The 19,594-nt window shown below is 38.1% G+C and overlaps 2 protein-coding genes across 3 annotated transcripts; both read right to left on the reverse strand.

Moving 5' to 3' along the window:
- Positions 1-6,704: 6,704 nt before the first annotated feature.
- LOC125221452 (F-box/kelch-repeat protein At3g06240-like) lies at positions 6,705-7,838 on the reverse strand. The gene has a single exon (XM_048123570.1). It carries the CDS (start codon positions 7,836-7,838, stop codon positions 6,705-6,707), a length of 1,134 nt encoding a protein of 377 aa, XP_047979527.1.
- A 915-nt stretch (positions 7,839-8,753) lies between these two features.
- On the reverse strand, positions 8,754-14,418 carry LOC125218943. Of its 2 annotated transcripts, XM_048120757.1 has the most exons (10): positions 14,219-14,418; positions 13,380-13,469; positions 13,154-13,288; positions 12,026-12,133; positions 10,936-10,986; positions 10,524-10,571; positions 10,373-10,408; positions 9,932-9,974; positions 9,432-9,762; positions 8,754-8,966 (listed from the first exon to the last, which is right to left on the reverse strand). In XM_048120757.1, the coding sequence occupies exons 1-10, from the start codon at positions 14,345-14,347 to the stop codon at positions 8,942-8,944; spliced, it is 996 nt and encodes a 331-aa protein (XP_047976714.1). In that variant the 5' UTR covers positions 14,348-14,418; the 3' UTR covers positions 8,754-8,941. The 2 variants fall into 2 exon arrangements, with proteins under 2 accessions (XP_047976714.1, XP_047976715.1); XM_048120758.1 differs by lacking the exon at positions 12,026-12,133 and having other exon boundaries at positions 14,219-14,417.
- Positions 14,419-19,594: the final 5,176 nt, after the last annotated feature.

The following is a 19,594-nucleotide window of genomic DNA, read 5'->3' on the forward strand; positions in this document are numbered from 1 at the left end:
TCCGCTGTGCAAGGGGCACCAAACCCCAGCAGCTTCTTCCCTGCCGTCGGCTTCTTCTCAGCCGGAGCCTTTTCTGCTGCGTGCACCTTCTCAGCCGGAGCCTTCTGGTTGAGAGAGATTTTGAGTGAAGAGAGATGTTGGTAGGGTTTGGAGACAACGGCTAAGTTCTTTGGTTGGTCGGAATTTTGGTTTTGATTTGTGTTGGTTTTGTACAAATCAATTAGATTTGAGATTGTCTCGATCAATAGCTCGAGAGCCTGTATTTGGCTGACCTCCATTTGAGGTTTTTGGTTTGTTTCCTGCTCTGATACCATCTTAAAGATGGTAATAGAGAGACTTATAGAAGGATTGATAAGACATGTTGATGTAGAGAGTAGAGAGAAATATGTATGTATATTTCTTGTCTATCCCAAATGTTCATTACCCTAGTATTTATAGGGTGAATGGGAATATTCTAGTACATCATTAAAAGTAAATTGGTACTCTACATAGCTTAGGAACTCTACACTCTTGGTGTTAAGAAAAGAGAAGATTCATCACAATGAAATCTCTCCACAAATTAGGAGCTAATCACCCAAATCAATCACCGTGTGAATATTTCTTCTAGAATAGGATTATTGACTTACCATGTATATTGTATTCCTACATCCTATTTAAAGGGAACATTACACAGTAAATAAATCATCCCATTCGTTACAATACATTGCTTTCTATTGCTTTCTCTCCCAAAATGTTGTCTGCTCCGTTCTACATGGTATCAGAGCGGGTTTGGACTCAGAAATGGTATCATCATCGTCCTTGATACCTTTCTCGACCCTTTCCCGTATTTTACCTTTTTTGTTCTCATCTTTTGTACCTATACCAATAAACCAACCATGTCAGACACCGACAATAAAATCGTCGTCCCATCCCAGTCGGATGAGATTGCCCGGCAGATTGCCGAAATCATGAGCAAAAGTTTTGCCATGATGAAACCACCGTCCAAATCAGAAAATAACCCACCAGAAATACCAGTATCATACAAGATCGATACTCAACCTCTCCACATTGGAGGAGACAAACTGAATGGTAACAATTACGCCATCTGGTCCGTGCTTATGAAGACGGCGATAAGCGGTCGGGGAATGGTCTCTCACGTGACCGGAGTGCCTCCTCCCCCACCGCGAACCGATCCAGCCTTCACGCAGTGGCAACAGGCTGATCACTGCGTGTTTACATGGTTGACTCAGAACATCGAAGCTCGGCTAGTCAGCCGAGTTTCACAGCATCCGACAGCCAAGCACATCTGGGATGCGTTGGCTGTCACGTATGGTAGCGGAGGAGATAAAATCCAGGTCTACGACCTTAACTTCAAAGCAAGCACCGTGAGACAAGGGAGCAGTTCATTAGAAGAAACTTGGAGTATCCTGCAAGAAATATGGATCTCAATTGATCAGAAACAGAAATATCCAATGATATATCCTGAAGATATTGAAATCCATGACAAATTCATACAAGATCAGAGAGTATGTCAATTCCTATATGCAATTGATAATAAGTATGAATCAATCAAGAAGGAGATCCTGAAGATGGAACCACTTCCCTCGGCTGACTGTGCTTACAACATGGTTATGCGAGAGGAGACAAGGAGTCAAGTACTACAACCCGGAAACAACACCAGCGGCGCGTCCTCGGAGGGAATTGGAGCAGGGCTTGTAGTCCGCGGGCAGCAGGGTTTCTCCAGCAGCTCTCGGGGCAATAACCGTGGCGGCGAGAGTGGGAATTGGCGAAATAACAATCACCGCAGCGACGATGATAAATCAAAGCTTGTGTGTTCCTATTGCAAGCGAAAGAAACATACAAAGGAGTCATGCTTCGAGCTCATAGGTTATCCCGACTGGTGGGAAGAGAAACATGGGAAGCCACCACCGCCTCGGACTCCGTTGAACCGTGGAGGACATGCCACCGTGGTGGTCGGAGACGATTCCAACCAAGGAGACCTCCGAGAATCTGGTCCAGCCCGGGGCAGCGACAAGGATTCAGTGGCTGGAGCTGTTCCGCCGGTCAACAAATCGGGGTCGGCGAATTTCACCGCCGCCGGGAGTGGGAGCGTAATCGCCGACTGGAGTGAGGAACTGATGGTGGAAGAGGCGCCGCCGGATGCTAGGGTTCCAGGTAAAATGAGTTTTGGGGGTTCTTTTGTTAGAGGCCCCCATAACTCTCGGTATTCAGAAAAAATACCCCATAGGAATATCTCTTTCCAAAATAAACCCCACCAGATTGATAAGTCTCAATTAGCCCCAAACCTTTTAGCTAATTCCGTAAATTCCCAGATTTTTTGTAAAAATCAGTTTCAGCCTCTCGAAAATTTTGGGGTTGCATGTACGGTGTCTAGTGCTCTTGAAAAAAATGATAAGTGGATATTTGACTGTGGGGCAACCGATACAATTACATATGACGCCTCAGACCTCATCGAACTTCAAAAACCTAAAAAATCTCATATTCAGACTGCCAATGGGGAATTTACAATGGTTGAAGGGGCTGGGACTGTTAACATATCACCTACCCTGCAATTATCAAACTGTCTCTATATTCCTTCGATATCTCATAAATTATTATCCATTAGTCATGTCACCAAGGAGTTAAATTGTACGTTACTAATGCAGCCACAATTTTATCCGTTGCAGGATATCCGAACCGGGGAGATAATTGGACGTGGCACTGAACGCGATGGACTTTACTACGTGGATGAGATAGATCAAAAAGTGACTGCCATGCTAACTCACGGGTCAGCTGACCGGAAAGCTTGGCTTTGGCATCGACGCTTGGGTCATCCCTCTATCGGTTACTTAAAATTATTATTTCCTAGTATTATTCCTAAGCATGATATGTACTGCGAGACTTGTTTTTATCCAAAAATCATCGAAACACTTATCCTTTGAATAATACTCGTGTTGAATCCTTGTTTGCTTTGGTACACTCTGATGTTTGGGGGCCCGCACCAGTTATTGGGGGCAGGGTCTTCGATATTACTTAGTTTTTGTAGATGACTGCACTCGTATGACTTGGGTTTATTTCATGAAACATAAATCTGAATTTTTTTCACATTTTTCCCATTTTTATAACCTTATCCAAACTCAGTTTCACAAAACAATTCAAGTTCTTCGGTCAGACAATGGAGGGGAATTCGTTAATTCCAGTATGAAACAATTCTTCCAAGATAAAGGCCTTATACACCAAACCACATGTGCTAATACCCTTGAACAAAACGGTGTTGCCGAAAGGAAAAACCGATCTCTCCTCGAAATGACTCGTTCTATGCTCATAGAGTCAAAAGCCCCAAAACACTTCTGGCCCGAAGCTATTGCCACCTCAGCCTATCTCTTAAACCGATTGCCCACAAGTATTCTTAAACACAAAACTCCCTTACAAGTCCTGTCCACCCTCACAAAAATCCCTCCGCCCTTGACCCTCGAACCTCGCGTCTTCGGTTGTTCTGTCTTTGTCCATATTCCGAAACATGAAAGAACTAAATTGTCTCCATGTGCTATTAAATGTGTATTTGTAGGATATGGGGTTAATCAAAAGGGGTATAGGTGTTTTGATCCAAAGTCAAACCGCATGTTCGTTACAATGAACTGCAACTTTCTTGAAATTGAGTATTTCTTTACCCACCTTAGCGGTCAGGGAGAGAGTAATATTCGGAATAATAATGATATGGACCCGCCAAGTTGGATCTCAATGTCAATGCCAACGCCAAGCAATCCCGAGGCAGACCTAACAGAGAAAGCAGTAAGCAATTCCGCTGAGCAAGTTTCTGATGTGGTAGAGTCCACTGTGGAAAGTGACATCGCTTCAACTATTTCTCCGTTAGGATTATCCAATGTAAGTACTCGTGTGGATACAGTTAATTGTTTGGCTAACATTGTGAGTACAGAGGAAATAGAAAATCCAACTGAGGCTGCAGAAAGGGATATTGAGGAGATCGAGGTAGAAGGAGTTGCCCCTGGCACTGGGAGATACATACTTCCACCAAGGCCAAATAGAGGAGTTCCACCAAAGAGGTACACACCAGAAAAAATTAGCAGGAAAACGCACTACTCTATTGTGAACCTGGCAAAAGGCCATTTATCAGAAATGGCTCAGGCTTTTGAGAATGCACTGTATGATGAAGAAGAAATCCCACAGACATGGGAGGAAGCTATGAAACACAAACATTGGAGGGAAGCAATGAAGAAGGAGATAGATGCGTTGATCCGAAATCATACATGGGATAAGTGCACTCTGCCAGGGGGAAAGCGACCGGTAGGTTGTCGGTGGGTCTTCACCATCAAAAGAAGACCCGATGGCTCGATAGAAAGATACAAAGCACGACTTGTCGCAAAAGGCTACACTCAAACATATGGAGTGGACTATTCGGAGACCTTCTCTCACTGTTCGAGTATTGCTATCTGTTGCTGCTAATAGGGATTGGCCATTGCACCAGTTCGATGTGACGAATGCCTTCCTTCATGGTGAGTTGAAGAAGGAAGAGGAAGTTTATATGGAGGCACCCCCAGGTTTTGCAGCAGATTTCGAGGCAGGCGAAGGATGTCGATTGAGGAAGACCTTATACGGATTGAAACAATCCCCAAGAGTGTGGTTTGGGAAGTTTGCCGGGGCAATGATTAGCTATGGATATACACCGAGCAATTCAGACCATACTCTATTTTTTAAGAAGCGAGGGGATAAGATCACGTGCCTAATCATATACGTCGATGATATGATTATTACAGGTGACGACCTAGAAGAGATTGAGGACTTGAAGATGAATCTATTTAAGGAATTTGAGATGAAGGACTTGGGTGATCTAAAGTATTTTCTCGGGATTGAGGTGCTAAGATCAGCAAAAGGAATTTTTCTGCGACAAAGGAAGTATATCTTGGACATTCTAGCAGAAACTGGTCTACTGGAGTGTAAACCAGTAGACACTCCTATGGTAGTTAATCATGGGTTGCAAATCAGAGAAGAAGCTGAGTTAACCGATCGTAGTCGATATCAGCGGCTAGTCGGAAAACTCATATATCTTTCTCATACTATGCCTGATATTGCCTATGCAGTGGGGGTCGTGAGTCAGTTCATGCATAAGCCGCAGACGGATCACATGGAGGCAGCACTTAGGATCTGTCGATATTTGAAAGGAACTTCTGGTCATGGAGTGTTGTTTTCCAAGAATGGACACCTTGAGATTCATGGATATGCAGATGCTGATTGGGCAGGAAACCCGAATGATAGAAAATCCACAGCAGGCTACTTCACCTTTGTTGGAGGTAACTTAGTAACATGGAGGAGCAAGAAGCAGAAGGTGGTGGCTCTCTCAAGTGCTGAAGCAGAATTTCGTGGGATCAAAAGTGGATTGACCGAGATATTATGGCTAAGGAGGTTGATAAAGGAGATTAATTTCTCTCCTAGCAAGTGCCAGTTGTATTGTGATAACAAGGCTGCTATAAGCATCTCACAGAACCCAGTCCAACATGATCGAACTAAGCATGTGGAGGTAGACAGACACTTCATCAAAGAAAACCTTGAGCAAGGTATTGTTGAACTACCTTTTGTTCGCTCAGAAGATCAGCTTGCCGACATCCTGACTAAGGCAGTCAACTCAAGAAGTTTTGAAGATGTGCTTTCCAAATTGAGTATAGGAGACCCCACCACTCAATTTGAGGGGGAGTGTTAAGAAAAGAGAAGATTCATCACAATGAAATCTCTCCACAAATTGGGAGCCAATCACCCAAATCAATCACCATGTGAATATTTCTTCTAGAATAGGATTATTGACTTACCATGCATATTGTATTCCTACATCCTATTTAAAGGGAACATTACACAGTAAATAAATCATCCTATTTATTACAATACATTGCTTTCTATTGCTTTCTCTCCCAAAATATTGTCTGCTCCGTTCTACACTTGGAACCTCCACTTGCTTAGGAACTCATCTTTAATAAATGAGCAACGGCTCTTTTGTCTTTCCAACAGGGTTGATGAAGTTGAAGCAAAGCATTCACATGTCCCAATCATTATGCCTTGAGAATCTGTGACAAGTTAGGGAACCTTCTAGAAGAGTGCATTTGTGCCTTCAAAATTGTGAAGTTAACCATGTTAGATTGCGAGATCGAGCATGATCCGATGGGAATTCTGGGAAAGCTTCCCCCTTTAGAGAATTGTATTTGTTTGAAGTAAAAGAGTACTCCCTCCGTCCCCGAAGTATTAGACTCACTTCTTTTGGGCACATGATTTAAGGAATTGATATTTAAATAGTTAAAGTGGAGAGAGTAAAGTATGAGAGAGGGAAAAAGTAGGAGAGATAAGAGAGAAAAAAGTAGGTGGAGAATAAAATAAGATAAGATGCTTTTTGCTAAAAAAGGAAATGAGTCTAATATGTTGGGACATCCCGAAAATGAATGTTGGTCTAATACCTTGGGACGGAGGGAGTACTAAATGGTGATTTCATTGATGTTAAGATTCACTAATGTAGTGTGATCATAGAGCTTTCATTAAATACTAGTACTCCATAAATTAAACAGGAAATTTGATAAGGGCCATATCCTTAGTGCCACACCATATATAACCAAATGAAAGTTAACAAAATCTCATCACATTATAAACCAAAAGATAAATAACTTGAGATACTATTTCAAAGTTAACATTATTAAGTAAAGAAAGCTAATCAAAAACACTAGCACCTAAGGCAAAACAAAGCTTCCTCTATACTCAAAAATCATGGGCACATTACTCTCCATCTCGAAACATTTAAGAAATTTTTCATTACAATAATCATAAAGTACTAAACACCCATTCTCAGCCTCCAAAACAACATAACCCTTCTCACACAAAGCCAAAGCCTTGGTTATGACAAGGCCATCAAATGGTCCAACTGTCTTCATGCGATCCCATTGCAGCCTATTCTCTTCCACTCTCAACCAAAATATGTTCAACCACTCAGCCTCTTTCTGATAACCAGAATTGAACGCGAGAAAAGAATCATCGCCCTCCGCAAAAATCCTCATATAACCACGCCTCAACAAAATCTCAAAGTCCGTTATCTCAACGATACGGAAACCCTCGTTCCTGAAGTCGAACGACACGATCACCTGATTCCCCTCCTCGTCAACCGCCAGCCAGTGCGAGAACGAGCCGTCCTTGCACCGCGAACTTATAGGGATGATGACAACGCACAAACCACGAGCAATCACATCGCTGCCGCCGACGCTCAGCTCCCTCCAAGAATTCGTGGCTTTCGAGTACACCGACGCGTGCAAGTGGAAACTGAGTTCGTAGCAAGACAAGAGCTGCACCACCGCGTAATCTTGTGCGACCTCGTCGAACCAAATCGCGATGTCGCGACACGTGTGATGATTTGAACTAGGGTTTGGTGGCATTGGCAAGATAGTGATGAGGCCTAAACTAGGGTTGCATACTGCAATGGGTGCGTCGGTGGCCCTGTAGTAGGCGCAGATCAGACCGTTAGAAGGCCCGGAGATCAGAGCACAACGGACGTCGACTTCCCTCGTGTCGAGGCCAAGCTTCAGGTGGTAGTCCAGGATTTCCTGGGGAGCTGGCAGGACGTTGTTGTGCAGCTTCCCGTTAAACATTGACAGTTCTGAAACTCCGTCTTCTCGGAAACTGAACTGCACGAGTAGCGTCTCGTCGTCTCTGTCGTCGTTGGCATGGTGGTGAATGTGCGATTTTCTGAAGGCTTCAGAATCGATGTGATCGCGCCATGATTTGCAGACGCTTCGAAATCTCAAGAGGGGTGTGAATGGCAAGTGCAAGAGTATTTCTGTTACAACGTCGTGGTTAGGGAAATTGGAATCCATCTTGTGTTATTTTTGATGGAATTCACCTTATAAATAGAGAGAATTTGTGATGGAAAGGGGCGGCGAGGGTTAATTAGGTTTCACTACTTCAATTTGTAGTAGTATAGAATTTTTTTTTTCTTTTCCTTTTCTAAATCGGATTTAGAAGAGGAAAAAAATATAAATCGGATATTTGAGGGTTAATGATGGAACCTGTTCTACTCTCCCTCATATCACATCTATATGAAATTTATCATTATTAAAATTTTATATTTCCATATTTGCAAATGTGACATAGTTGATTATTACCAAATTAAAAAAAAATTGATATATTCCAATATTATTTAAATTTATAATCCCTCCGTCCTTACGTAGCAGAGACGTTTATTTTCGGCACTGAATTTAGGAAATTGTGTTACAAGTGAATTAAGTGAATGGAAAATAATGTAGACAAGGAAAAAATAAAGAGACCAAAAGAGAATAAAGTAAAAAAGAAAAAATAGATTGCTTTTAAAAAATGACTTGCTCTAATTAATGAAATACTCAAATTTAAAAATAAATACGAATCCTTTACATAGGAAACCGAAATTATAAGGTCTGTACTCTTATCCCTAAACAAGTTGAGCAGCAATAAATTACGACCCCATAAAGCCCAAAAAAGAAGAAAGACTACGAATATATTAATCTCAACAATAATCAAGCCCAAGTTTATTCATCACTCATCAGTGTATTCCAACAATTGACATTATATGTTGCAGATTGCATCAAAAAGTTCAACAAATAGTTTGTCTGAATTCAATGATGAATTGAAACGAGCCAAATTACAAGACAAAAGGCCATGACTTAATTCGATCCGAATTCAATAAAAAAGTATTTAATCTGTTATTTCAGCTATAAAATTAAAGTAAGCAGAAAGAAATCATTATCAAGCATGCGTTTTGAAAATATCGAATCATACACCAATATTAGGCAATACTTAATGGAGTACCAAACTTTTACCAAAGATCAATATATAAAAATTGGCAATGGAATATTTAAAAGGACAAACATACCCTTCAATCATGAAATTTCGGAAAAATCTTGAAACATAGATATTCGAAATCTAACTCAATAATTCCACGTCATCAGTCATGCCAACAGCAGCAAGACCTGCATTAGGGTAGAGTACATATTAAGCAGGCCAAGTTTCGACAACAAGAACAAACATATGAAACAAGGAACACTAATTCGATCTCCAAGTCGGGAAATGAGAATTCCACTCTTGGCAAATAAGCCGGAAAAAACATAAAGTTTGGTCCAATTTTGGTTCATCCCACAACTTTAAAATCGGCAGAAGAAACCCCAAAGTTTAACATTGTGTGCAATCATCCCACACCGAAATATTCAGGTGCTTTACGTGTAATATATAGTTAAATATGTTGACAAACTTATCAAAAATCTAAACGTGAAGATTCAGATGGATATATGAATTCAAATCCGAAATCAAAGCCTGTGGGACAGTTGCGAACAATGTTAAATTTTACTATAAGTCTCTCGGTCAGTCTTAATCTAAAGTTATGAGACGGACCAAAGTCGAATCAAATTTCACGAACATGATATTCAAACTACATTTACCTTTTCCATGTAGAAACTTCTAGTTCTGGGGCATGAGAATTATCACTATCGGTTTGAGGAAAGGAGAAACCCAGCTTCACACTCTTAACTCTGATCTTTTGATCACAATGGGAACACTTATCCCCTTTGAGTTGAAGCCATGCTTCCTTGCAAATCAGATGGAGTAGAGAGGTGTCTGAACACTTACACTTGATATTCAATATTGCCAACCCTTGTCTTACCCACTCTTCTGTTACCAACGCGTTGCACTGTATACAAGTTGCCTCCTCTTTGTGAACGATTGTTGATGCACTATCCACACGCAAAGGTAAAAGTGGGACCGTGGCCCCCCCTGCAAATTTCCATAAAGAACAGATTATTTTCATAAATTTGTTTATATGATGATAACAATTTAAAGAAAATTGACCAATTTTTGTTTTTTAAAAAAACAGACTATGTAATCCAAAATTGGCAAAAATTAAAAAAAATTACATACGAATGACCTAAAAGAAAATACATACCATTGGTAGTATCGTCAATTTCCACGATGACATAATGTTGGCCCTACAACGTGTGTGTAATAATGTTAGGTATTATCATCCGAAATATATAGGGCAAACTGCCTCTAAAATCATGAACTTTCACAAAAATTTAGTTTTTCTCGTAAACTTTAAATGTTGCATGAAAAATCATGATTTTTAGTTTACGGAGAGTTTGACTAAAAACGGTAGATATAGTATGAGTGGAGAAAATATCTCATTTTAGGAATAGTTTTTGTATATAAATATATTCTACGTAGAGAAAATGATGAGCTATATAATTGACAAGATAAATAAATTAATTTATTGTGGTATATCTACATATGAAAACGGTAGATATAATTAAATTTTTGTTATTACCTCTGTATTTAAATTCCTCTCTATATGCTTGTATAAAATAATGCATTATATATGCACACTCACCGGTATATAAACACGCAACTGGCCTTCTCCAGGGTTCTACTTGAAACAATATAAGAAAAAAAATCATTATTTTATAAAAGAATAAAATATACGGAGTGAAATATATATCATGCATGATCAAAACAATTGAGAGCTCAAACTGGTGACTTACAACTTTTGAACTTGCCTTCACAGTTGTCGTCGTATTTTCATCACTTATCTACATGATGATTGAAAAAAATTAATACTATGAGTGATTAAATATTCTTAAACATATCACATGCCCATGATTTTCTGTTTCCAGGATTCCAAGCTTAATACAATGAGAAAAAAAAAAAAAACTATTGAAATAGTACTAATGACTATTGGAACCCATATCATTAATAGTGTAAATGTGTAATGTATGGTGAAAATATTACAAAAATATAACTGAATTAGTTTTTATGGAGGGACCAAATGACAAAATTGGATTATTTTTTTGAAACAATAAAAGAAAACTTTATATTATTACTTTAAGATCATATATGTAATATACATCATACATGCATGATATGATCAATTGAGAGATCAAATTGGTGACTTACGACTTGTGATGAATTCGCTGTGATCTTATTTATCACTAGATCATCATTTTCCTGCAGGATTGAAATCATAAATAAATAACTAAGGAATCTTAAAATAAATTACACGAGAACTATATATAAAAATAATTATATTAAACTAAATGATTATCAATATGTCATTCTCTTGTTTGAATGAATCAGAGAGCATTTTGGCAAAATCTGATGAATTCAAAAATGTCAATAGACTTTTGGGTTGGTGTGTAAAATTATAATTTGATAAATTTTAGTGATTTACAAGTCAAGCTACTAACCCACCAATTAAAAGTGAACATTTATTTAAGAAATGTCAGTTTACAGTAAAATACAGAAAACTGTTAAAAAACACTAATTTGTGTTTCTAAATTTACCATCAACGTTTAAAACAATATTGTTATTGTTGGTGTCTCAATTAAAATTAGAGAATGCAAATGGAAGCGTCCTGCAAAAAAAAAAGATTAAGATAATTTATGCTTATTTTAGAAACACTTTCTTTTGCGTTCTAAATTGGTATTTTTAAAAACTTTTCTAGCACAAGTGATTGCGTATCAATTTTTATGTCCTTAAAAAATAAGTTTTTTTTAAGTATTAATCTAAGGAGTAATACTTAATTAATATCGGTTGTCAATTTATAATTAAAAAAATCAAGTAAAAAAAAATATTGTCCCGTGATTACTGAAAAAACGTTAAACTATCTTTATGAAGTTTCAATAAGAACCAAAAAGATTGCTAGCATCACTATTTTTTTTATAATTCTAATAATTAGATATTAAAAAAATACCTATATACACATTAAATCACAAATTTTCCAAAAGTATATTTACCTTATCAAAACTCGAACATTTCACTCAATGCAAATTTAAAGAAATTTTTTGAATTTATAAATGATAATGGATAGAAAATGTTATTGAAACGTGCATCTCACTTTGATATATTTTTTATTAGTTTTATTATTTAACATAGGGTATAGTCCATTTACTAAAATATAAAAAATAAACATATTTTAAAATAATGAATGTTATAAAATGGCAAAAATGGATCATTATTTCATGGATGATAAAAATAACTCACTCACCTTTTGGTCCGTTGGTGATGGACTGTGGAGGATATCTTTCTTAGTCTCGTTGGATGCCAATGTCTCATTCACATTGAGTTCTGATCCAGGATCCTTATTTTCTTTTGGCTTCACATCATTAATTATTCCGAGGTAAATAATTAAATAAATAAGAATATTGTTCCAACTTTATGAAGAGATGATATGTAATGTGTAATCATGCATCTCTTGATAATGCATTATATACATGTACATAATATAATATACTCCCTCCGTTCCATAAAAGTTGAGTCGTATTCCTTTTTAGTCCGTCCCAACAAAGTTGAGTCATTTCCTTTTTTCACTAAAGACAAAACATCTAATCGCTCTTATTTTATTCCATCATTTACTTTACTCTCTCTTATCTTTCCTACTTTTTTCATCTCTCCTATTTATTTAATATAAATTCTTAATCTCCGTGCCCAAAAGTTTTGTCTCAACTTTTATGGGACGGAGGGAGTACCAGAATTAATTCAATTAACATATTACATGGATTTCAGTATATGCAAAGGTACAATTATCTGCCCTACTAAAGTAATGATATGCTAATCACCTATCGCGCATTTAGATGATAAATTTGATTAAGATTAATCACAAATGAATTTAATCATGAAGAATGCATAATTAACAAAAAGGTGCTCGTTATTTTGCTTAATTACACAAGTACCCCTCGCTATTTTCTCGCAGATTGGTGCTGCTAAGTGGCACGTAACATAAGCGGACAAAAAAGGGACTTTAGTTTAGCCCCTACCAACTTTGTATTTTTAATTTTCCTTTTTTATATTTTATATATACAAGTAATTATTATGTAAAAGTCTCAAAAATGATCTGAACATAAAATTTATTTTTAAGTAAAAATAAAAATTAGGCCAGTGATAGTTCTCCCTTTGTAATCCAAACTATAAACTTTAAAAATGAAATAAGTTTTAATACAAAATTGATAAAGTAATTATAGAAAGAAAAATGAGTTAATGGAAAATGAGCCTCGCCTCATTAGAGAGAGAGAAATTTTTCTTAAAATAGAAAGTTCTATTTTTAGATGGCATACCAAAAAGAAAAGAGATTCTATTTTAAGGTGATAGAATATTTTTTTTTGTGTCCGGACCGCACCTGCTCGATAATCAAGTTTTTCTGTAACTCAATCTTCTGCGGAGTGGTTGTGGTTGTGGCTGTGGCAGCAGAGCTATTTTCCGACTGTGAGACATTTTCGGCCAACGATGATTTGCCCTCAGGCTGTTCTTTTGGCTACATTAATTCACATAAGAAAAGTTAAAGATGACTCATTAATTAAATCCTCAAAATAATTAATTAAATTAAAAAAATGGTGCATTTGTACTTGTTGAGGCGAAGGAAGTGGTGGGGATTCCTCTTTCCCATCTGATTTTGCTTCTCCGTCTACTTCCTTTTGTTTTACGTCATTTACTTCCTGCATTTGATACATTAGGCAGCTTTCACAAGACTCATGCTAATTGCTTAAACAGATAATTAATTAATACTAGTAATTTGGATTTTAGTCATTACTACTACCATTTACTAATTTAAGTTAGAATACAATCATTAACCTAATATTTTTTTTTTCAATTTCAAGTAAATTTTCTTTCATCCATGAAAAATAATCACTCTTTCCGTCCATGAAAAATAGTCTTATTTTGTAATAGATGTCCACAAAAATGAGTCGCATTTCTAAAAATGGAAATATTCTGTTACACAATTACTCCTATTTATTCTTCTCTCTCATATTTTACCTACTTTTTCTCTCTATCTCTGAGTGCTCACTCCGTACCCCAATAATTATCCACTTTGGCTAACTATACACTTAACCAAAACTTTTTTTTCGGGCAAAGATAGTTTACTTAATTTTGCTAGTATTTCGAATTATCACAGCAAGTAAATACGAGAGATTACAGTTAGTTTTCTGCCAACAAAACCACACATTAATGATTTACATACTCCCCAGTCCCCAGTAACCAGTGAATTGGATTTGCAAATTTATCGATCCACATACATTAATCAATTCCACCATTTATCACTAATAGAAATTTGAACATATTATGGATACACTTTAAAATTACCTATTAGTTTGGAATCATTAATTGATCAATTTGTATGTAAATTAAGATGATAAAAATTGCTACATATTAAGCTGTCTTTATTTAAATTAGGTAGGAAACTCACTTGAGCAAGATCAGAAGTAGTACTAAGCTGTTTGGTTTGTTGAGAAAGTAGTACATTTTCAGAGCTATTCGAAGATTTCTCCTCGGAAGGTAGGTTGGAATTCTGATTCCCCTCAGAAGATTTCTCCATCGATCGCCTTCGATTATAATTATCTTGCTGTTAACCAGAGAGACAAATATTCTTTCTTAACTTTTGCTAGATCAATAATGAAACAGAGATATATAGGAGTATGTATGTATGTATGTGTGGGTTTGCACTAGTTGCACAACTACGTGGGATATAAATTTCAACTTGCATTTATGATTGGTCAGTGTAAGTATGAGTAGATGGAGTCTATTCTCTATTCCTTGTTAAGTATAGATGGCATTTAATGCCCACATGCTTCTGAGTCAACGGAAAAGTCGTCCTAGTACTCTATTGACGAGAGAGAACAATAATTGATTTAGTAGTGCTGGGTCTCGGTGGCGCACACCCGAACTCTACATTAGTATGATATTGTTCGCTTTGGGCAAAGCTCTCACGGTTTTGGTCTTGGAGTACTCCCCAAAAGGCCTCATACTAATGGAGTAGGGGTAGCCCATTTATACACTTGCAAGTCTTGTTCATTCTCCGATGTGGGATATGGTTTGCTCCCTTTCAATCCTCCCTTCAAACCAAGACCACCAGACCACAGACCACATGCCTACCCCATGTTACAGGTCATTAGGTCACCACAGGTCTTGGTCGAGCTCGTCACATCGGAGAACTTGCAAGCGCAACCACCGAACCCCGAGCCACACGAGGCCCACCCACTGAACCAGGGCTCGATGAGACGATACCACTGTTGGGTTTCGGTGGCACACACCCGAACTCCACATTAGTATGATATTGTCCGCTTTGGGCAAAGCCCTCACGGTTTTGCTCTTGGGGTACTCCCAAAAAGCCTCATACTAATGGAGTAGGGGTAGCTCATTTATACACTTGCAAGTCTTGTTCATTCTCCGATGTGGGATATGGTTTACTTCCTTTCAATTCTCTGTAGGGATCAGATCACTTAGGATTCACTAATTACCGTGACCTCTTTTATTGATTGGTTCTGAGATGGCTAATCTCAGAGGTACAAGCCAATACAACAGTGGTATCATGATTACACACTAAGTATGATACAAGAAGATACAATCAGAAACCCTAGCTCTAGGTAAGTCTTCAATCAGACTCAACACTTAGCTCCATCTGATTTATCACCTGCACACTTAGAAGAAGGATTAGTCACACAAGAAAGATGATCCCGAAGGATCAAAGAATAAAAGAGACTAAGTCAGAGAATCGGGCCACGAATGGCTCAGGTCACAGCAGTGACTGCACTAGGCCTCAGACCTCCCCAATCCTCACAGCAAGTCACAAAGGAGAGCACCGTTGAACGAACTCAAACCAGAGATCAGTGGAACCCTAGACCTCACCTGTCAACGATCACCACAACCTTCTCACACGCGGACAAGCCCACACAACTCAGAACGTTACCGCGAACACAAGAACCCTCACAAAACACTCCAAGCACTTCGGGATTGGTCACAGACAACAGACCAAACCCTAGATAGAGAAGGAAACCGAAGAAGTTGCCTAACACTCAATCTACACCGGTAGAACTCTTAAGAACTGAGAATCATCGGTGGAACAGAAAGCTCGAAGGAGAACTCCAGCTGGATACGCCGGAATCTTAGAGAGAAGGGAGAGAGACGACGGTTTCTGAGAGCAAGAGAGAGAGAGAGATTGAATCGAATAAGAGAAGCCAAAAGGCCTTCTCTCACTTAACAAACACACCTCACATCCGACGGCTGTGGAGCTTGATCCGCGTGGAGTTGCCAGGTGGCGCACATCCAGCAGCCCTCACAAGGAAACGGGTCTGACTTAATTTGGGCCAGCAATTAATATATGGGCTCAGCACAGGGCAGCCCAACCAATTAATAATGGAAGCCCAAAGCAAGGAGTCCAATAAATCAACAAGCAGGACTGATAAACTTTTGCGGGTTGAGTTGTTATCGAATTACTCAGCATGGTAATGCTTAAACTGTTAAATTCTAATACAAACATGATTGACACAAACACATAACATGAATATATTAGTGATACGATATTATTATTCGTGTTGATGCAACACGAATTCGAAATCACATAAAACTACACAAAATAATTTAAGCGTGATGTGGATGAGATACCACCGGGCGCCATGATCAATAGTGGTCACGGTGGTGAAGAGCGCCACATGACGAGTAAGAAAATAAAATATTTTCCTTATTTAACTCTAATAAACTACTACCTCCATAATAAGGGTCCATTTTTATCATTTTAGTTCATCTCACAATAAGAGTCCACTTTTACTTTTACTATAAATGGTAAGTAGGTCTCACATTCCACTAACTCATTCTACTCACATTTATTATTAAACTAATAAATAAAAGTGAGACTTTTGCTTCACTATAACTTTTTCAACTCACATTTCTTTAAATTTCTTAAAATTATGCCGAATCAAATGTGGACTCCTATTGTAGAATGGAGATAATAATAAAAATAAAGAATAATCAATTATTTTTAAAAAATATGCTTTCCTCGCTAAGGGTTAGATACATCCTCAACCCATTCATTACTCTAATATACTTCCTCCGTTGCATCAAAGATAACAAACTTTTCTTTTTAGTTTGTTACATCTAAAATGGCTCATTACTAAAAATAAAAAAAAAAATCTATTTTGATCTTTCTTTTTGTTATTTTATTTACTCCACTTAACACATACTCCTTATGTCCGAGAATAGGAGTCCCGTTTTTCTATTTTAGTCCGCCCGCAAATAAGAGTCTCGGTTCACTTTTACTATAAATGGTATTAAGAAATATAAAGAAAAATGAGTTGAATAAGTTAGTGGAATATGAGTCTCACTCTCCGTCCCAAGGTAGATGTAACACTTGGGAGATGACACGAGATTTTAGGAGATGTTATTTTATGTGTTAAGTTGTGAGAGAAAATATAATTTTATAATTGATGTGAGAGGGAGCTTTTTCCAAAAGAAGAAATGCGACATCTTTTGTGGAACAAACTAAAAAGGAAAGTGTGACATCTATTATGGGACGAAGGGAGTATATTACTTTTATAATAAAATGCGGGTGAAATAAGTTGGTGGGATATGGTACCTACTTACCATTTATGGTAGAAGTGAAATATGACTTTTAAGTTGGGACTGACGGATATGGCGAATCAAGACTCTTAAATTAAGACGGAGGAAGTAATCTGCATGACATCCCGTGCCATCCAAAAAATAGGTTGTGGAATGGAGGGAGTAGTAAGCCAAGTTTACACGACTTGCCCAAAATTCCCAAAAGTGACAATCCTACATCGAGCAAATTACGTTCACACAGTGACACGTCAAAAATTAGAGGATGAACCTTTCTACTCTGTGCCTAATACAGACAATATAACCCTTAAAACTCTTTCAAAATTAACGAAAGAGATGGTGTTGTGTCGCTATTCAATCCACGTGACTTCTCATCCTTGATTTTGTGTTTCACTTTTTAAAATCTGAAATTCGGGTATCTTTGTTCTATAATACTCACTTTCACCCCGTATAAAAAATCGTACTTCATCTATCTGTCCACAAAAAATTGATCACTGTTGCCATTTTGAGACGTCCACAAAAAATAGCACCACTTTTGATAATAGAAAGTTTATCTCTCATATTTTTCCTACTTTTTCTTCTCTCTCTCGAACTTTACTCACTTTTTCTCCCTATCTCTCTTACTTTATGTACTTTTCTCCTCCTCTCTCTTACTTTACCAATTCTACATTAAAACTCGTGTCATAAACAAAGTGATCTATTTTTTGTGGACAGAGAGAATATTTCTTTATTTCATGTCTCATATATATAGTTCATGTCAACTATTTTTTCCCCTTCTCTCTTTCTTTAATAATTATATATTAAAACTCATGTAAATCAAAAATGATCTATTTTAACGGATGAAGTATTATTAACACCCATCCAAACCTGACTTGAAATACTGTACGTCAATAAAACTTAAATATTAAATTTCTGATACAAGATTTTATACAAAGATGGTGTTATTTCTATTTTAGGAGATACTATTTTATTATTTTATCTTTTTATTGTATAAAATAACTCAAAAAATAAAATATTTTATTTTCAATGAGACAATGGAGTGTAATTTGAAACTAATCAAACTATCACTTACAGGTGGACCTATAAAGATAAAGATAAAGATAAATATAAGACTTAGACAAAAGTGACCAAATTAAAACAAGACAACAACTTATTTTAATGTCTCGTCTCGACGAGACGAGACGGCATTGAGACAGCGTTGCGGGTCCCGTCTCATATTTTTAAAATTTTTTTTTTTTTTTTTATATTCTATATATACTCTTCTCCATTCTCCATTTTACACACAAACACACATCTATTCTCTTATCTCTCTTTCTTTCCTCTCCAATCACTTCTATAAAATCATTCCTTTATTTTTTTTCTTCTCCCAAATTTAATCAATTATGGATCCATTTGAGCAAATGCGTCGCCGAATAATGGAAGAATCGCTAGAGCCAAGATCGACGTAGGAGGAGGAAGCCGCCGCGCCTCCTAGGCGACGCCGGACATACATCCACCCCCTGTAACCGGGAGGAAGCCGCCGCAAGGTTGGAACGTGATTACTTCGATCCGAACCGGTGTGGGGAGATATCTGCTTCCGTCGCCGTTTCCGTATGTCCACGCCCGCTATTTTTGCAAATCGCGAATACATTTGCGGCACGGGAAGAGTTCTTCGGAGAGAAGGGTTCGACGTTGTGGCCGTCCTAGCCACACGACGGCTCCCGAGAAATGTATCTTGCGGCGATCCGTCGGCTTACTACTTGGACAAACGGCGGATGCGTTCGACGAATACACTGCACGTCGAAGAATCCAGCGCAGGCGACTTTGTTTGTTGAACTTCTGCAAAGGCGTCCGGGCAGCCTTCACCGCCGAATTTCGAAGAAGCCAACCACCGCAGATTGTTAGTTTCTGCTCCGTCTTCACGAACAAGTGCACGGATTCCTTGGGATGCTCGGGAGTGTCGATTGCATGCATTGGCAATGGAAGAATTGCCCTGTGGCGTTGAGGGGGTCATACACGAGCGGCCACAAAGGCACCCACCCCACCGTTATACTCGAGGCCGTCGCCGACTACCGGCTATGGATTTGACATGCGTATTTCGGGGTCCCCGGCTCGAACAACGACATCAACGTGCTCAACAACTCCGACCTCTTCGCTGAAGTTCTGAATGGTAAAGCGCCGGCCATCAACTTCGTCGCTAACAATCGCCAGTATAAAATGGGGTACTATCTTGCCGACGGCATCTATCCGAAGT

Source organism: Salvia hispanica, chromosome 4, assembly GCF_023119035.1.
Source record: "Salvia hispanica cultivar TCC Black 2014 chromosome 4, UniMelb_Shisp_WGS_1.0, whole genome shotgun sequence".
Classification (NCBI taxonomy): domain Eukaryota; kingdom Viridiplantae; phylum Streptophyta; class Magnoliopsida; order Lamiales; family Lamiaceae; genus Salvia; species Salvia hispanica.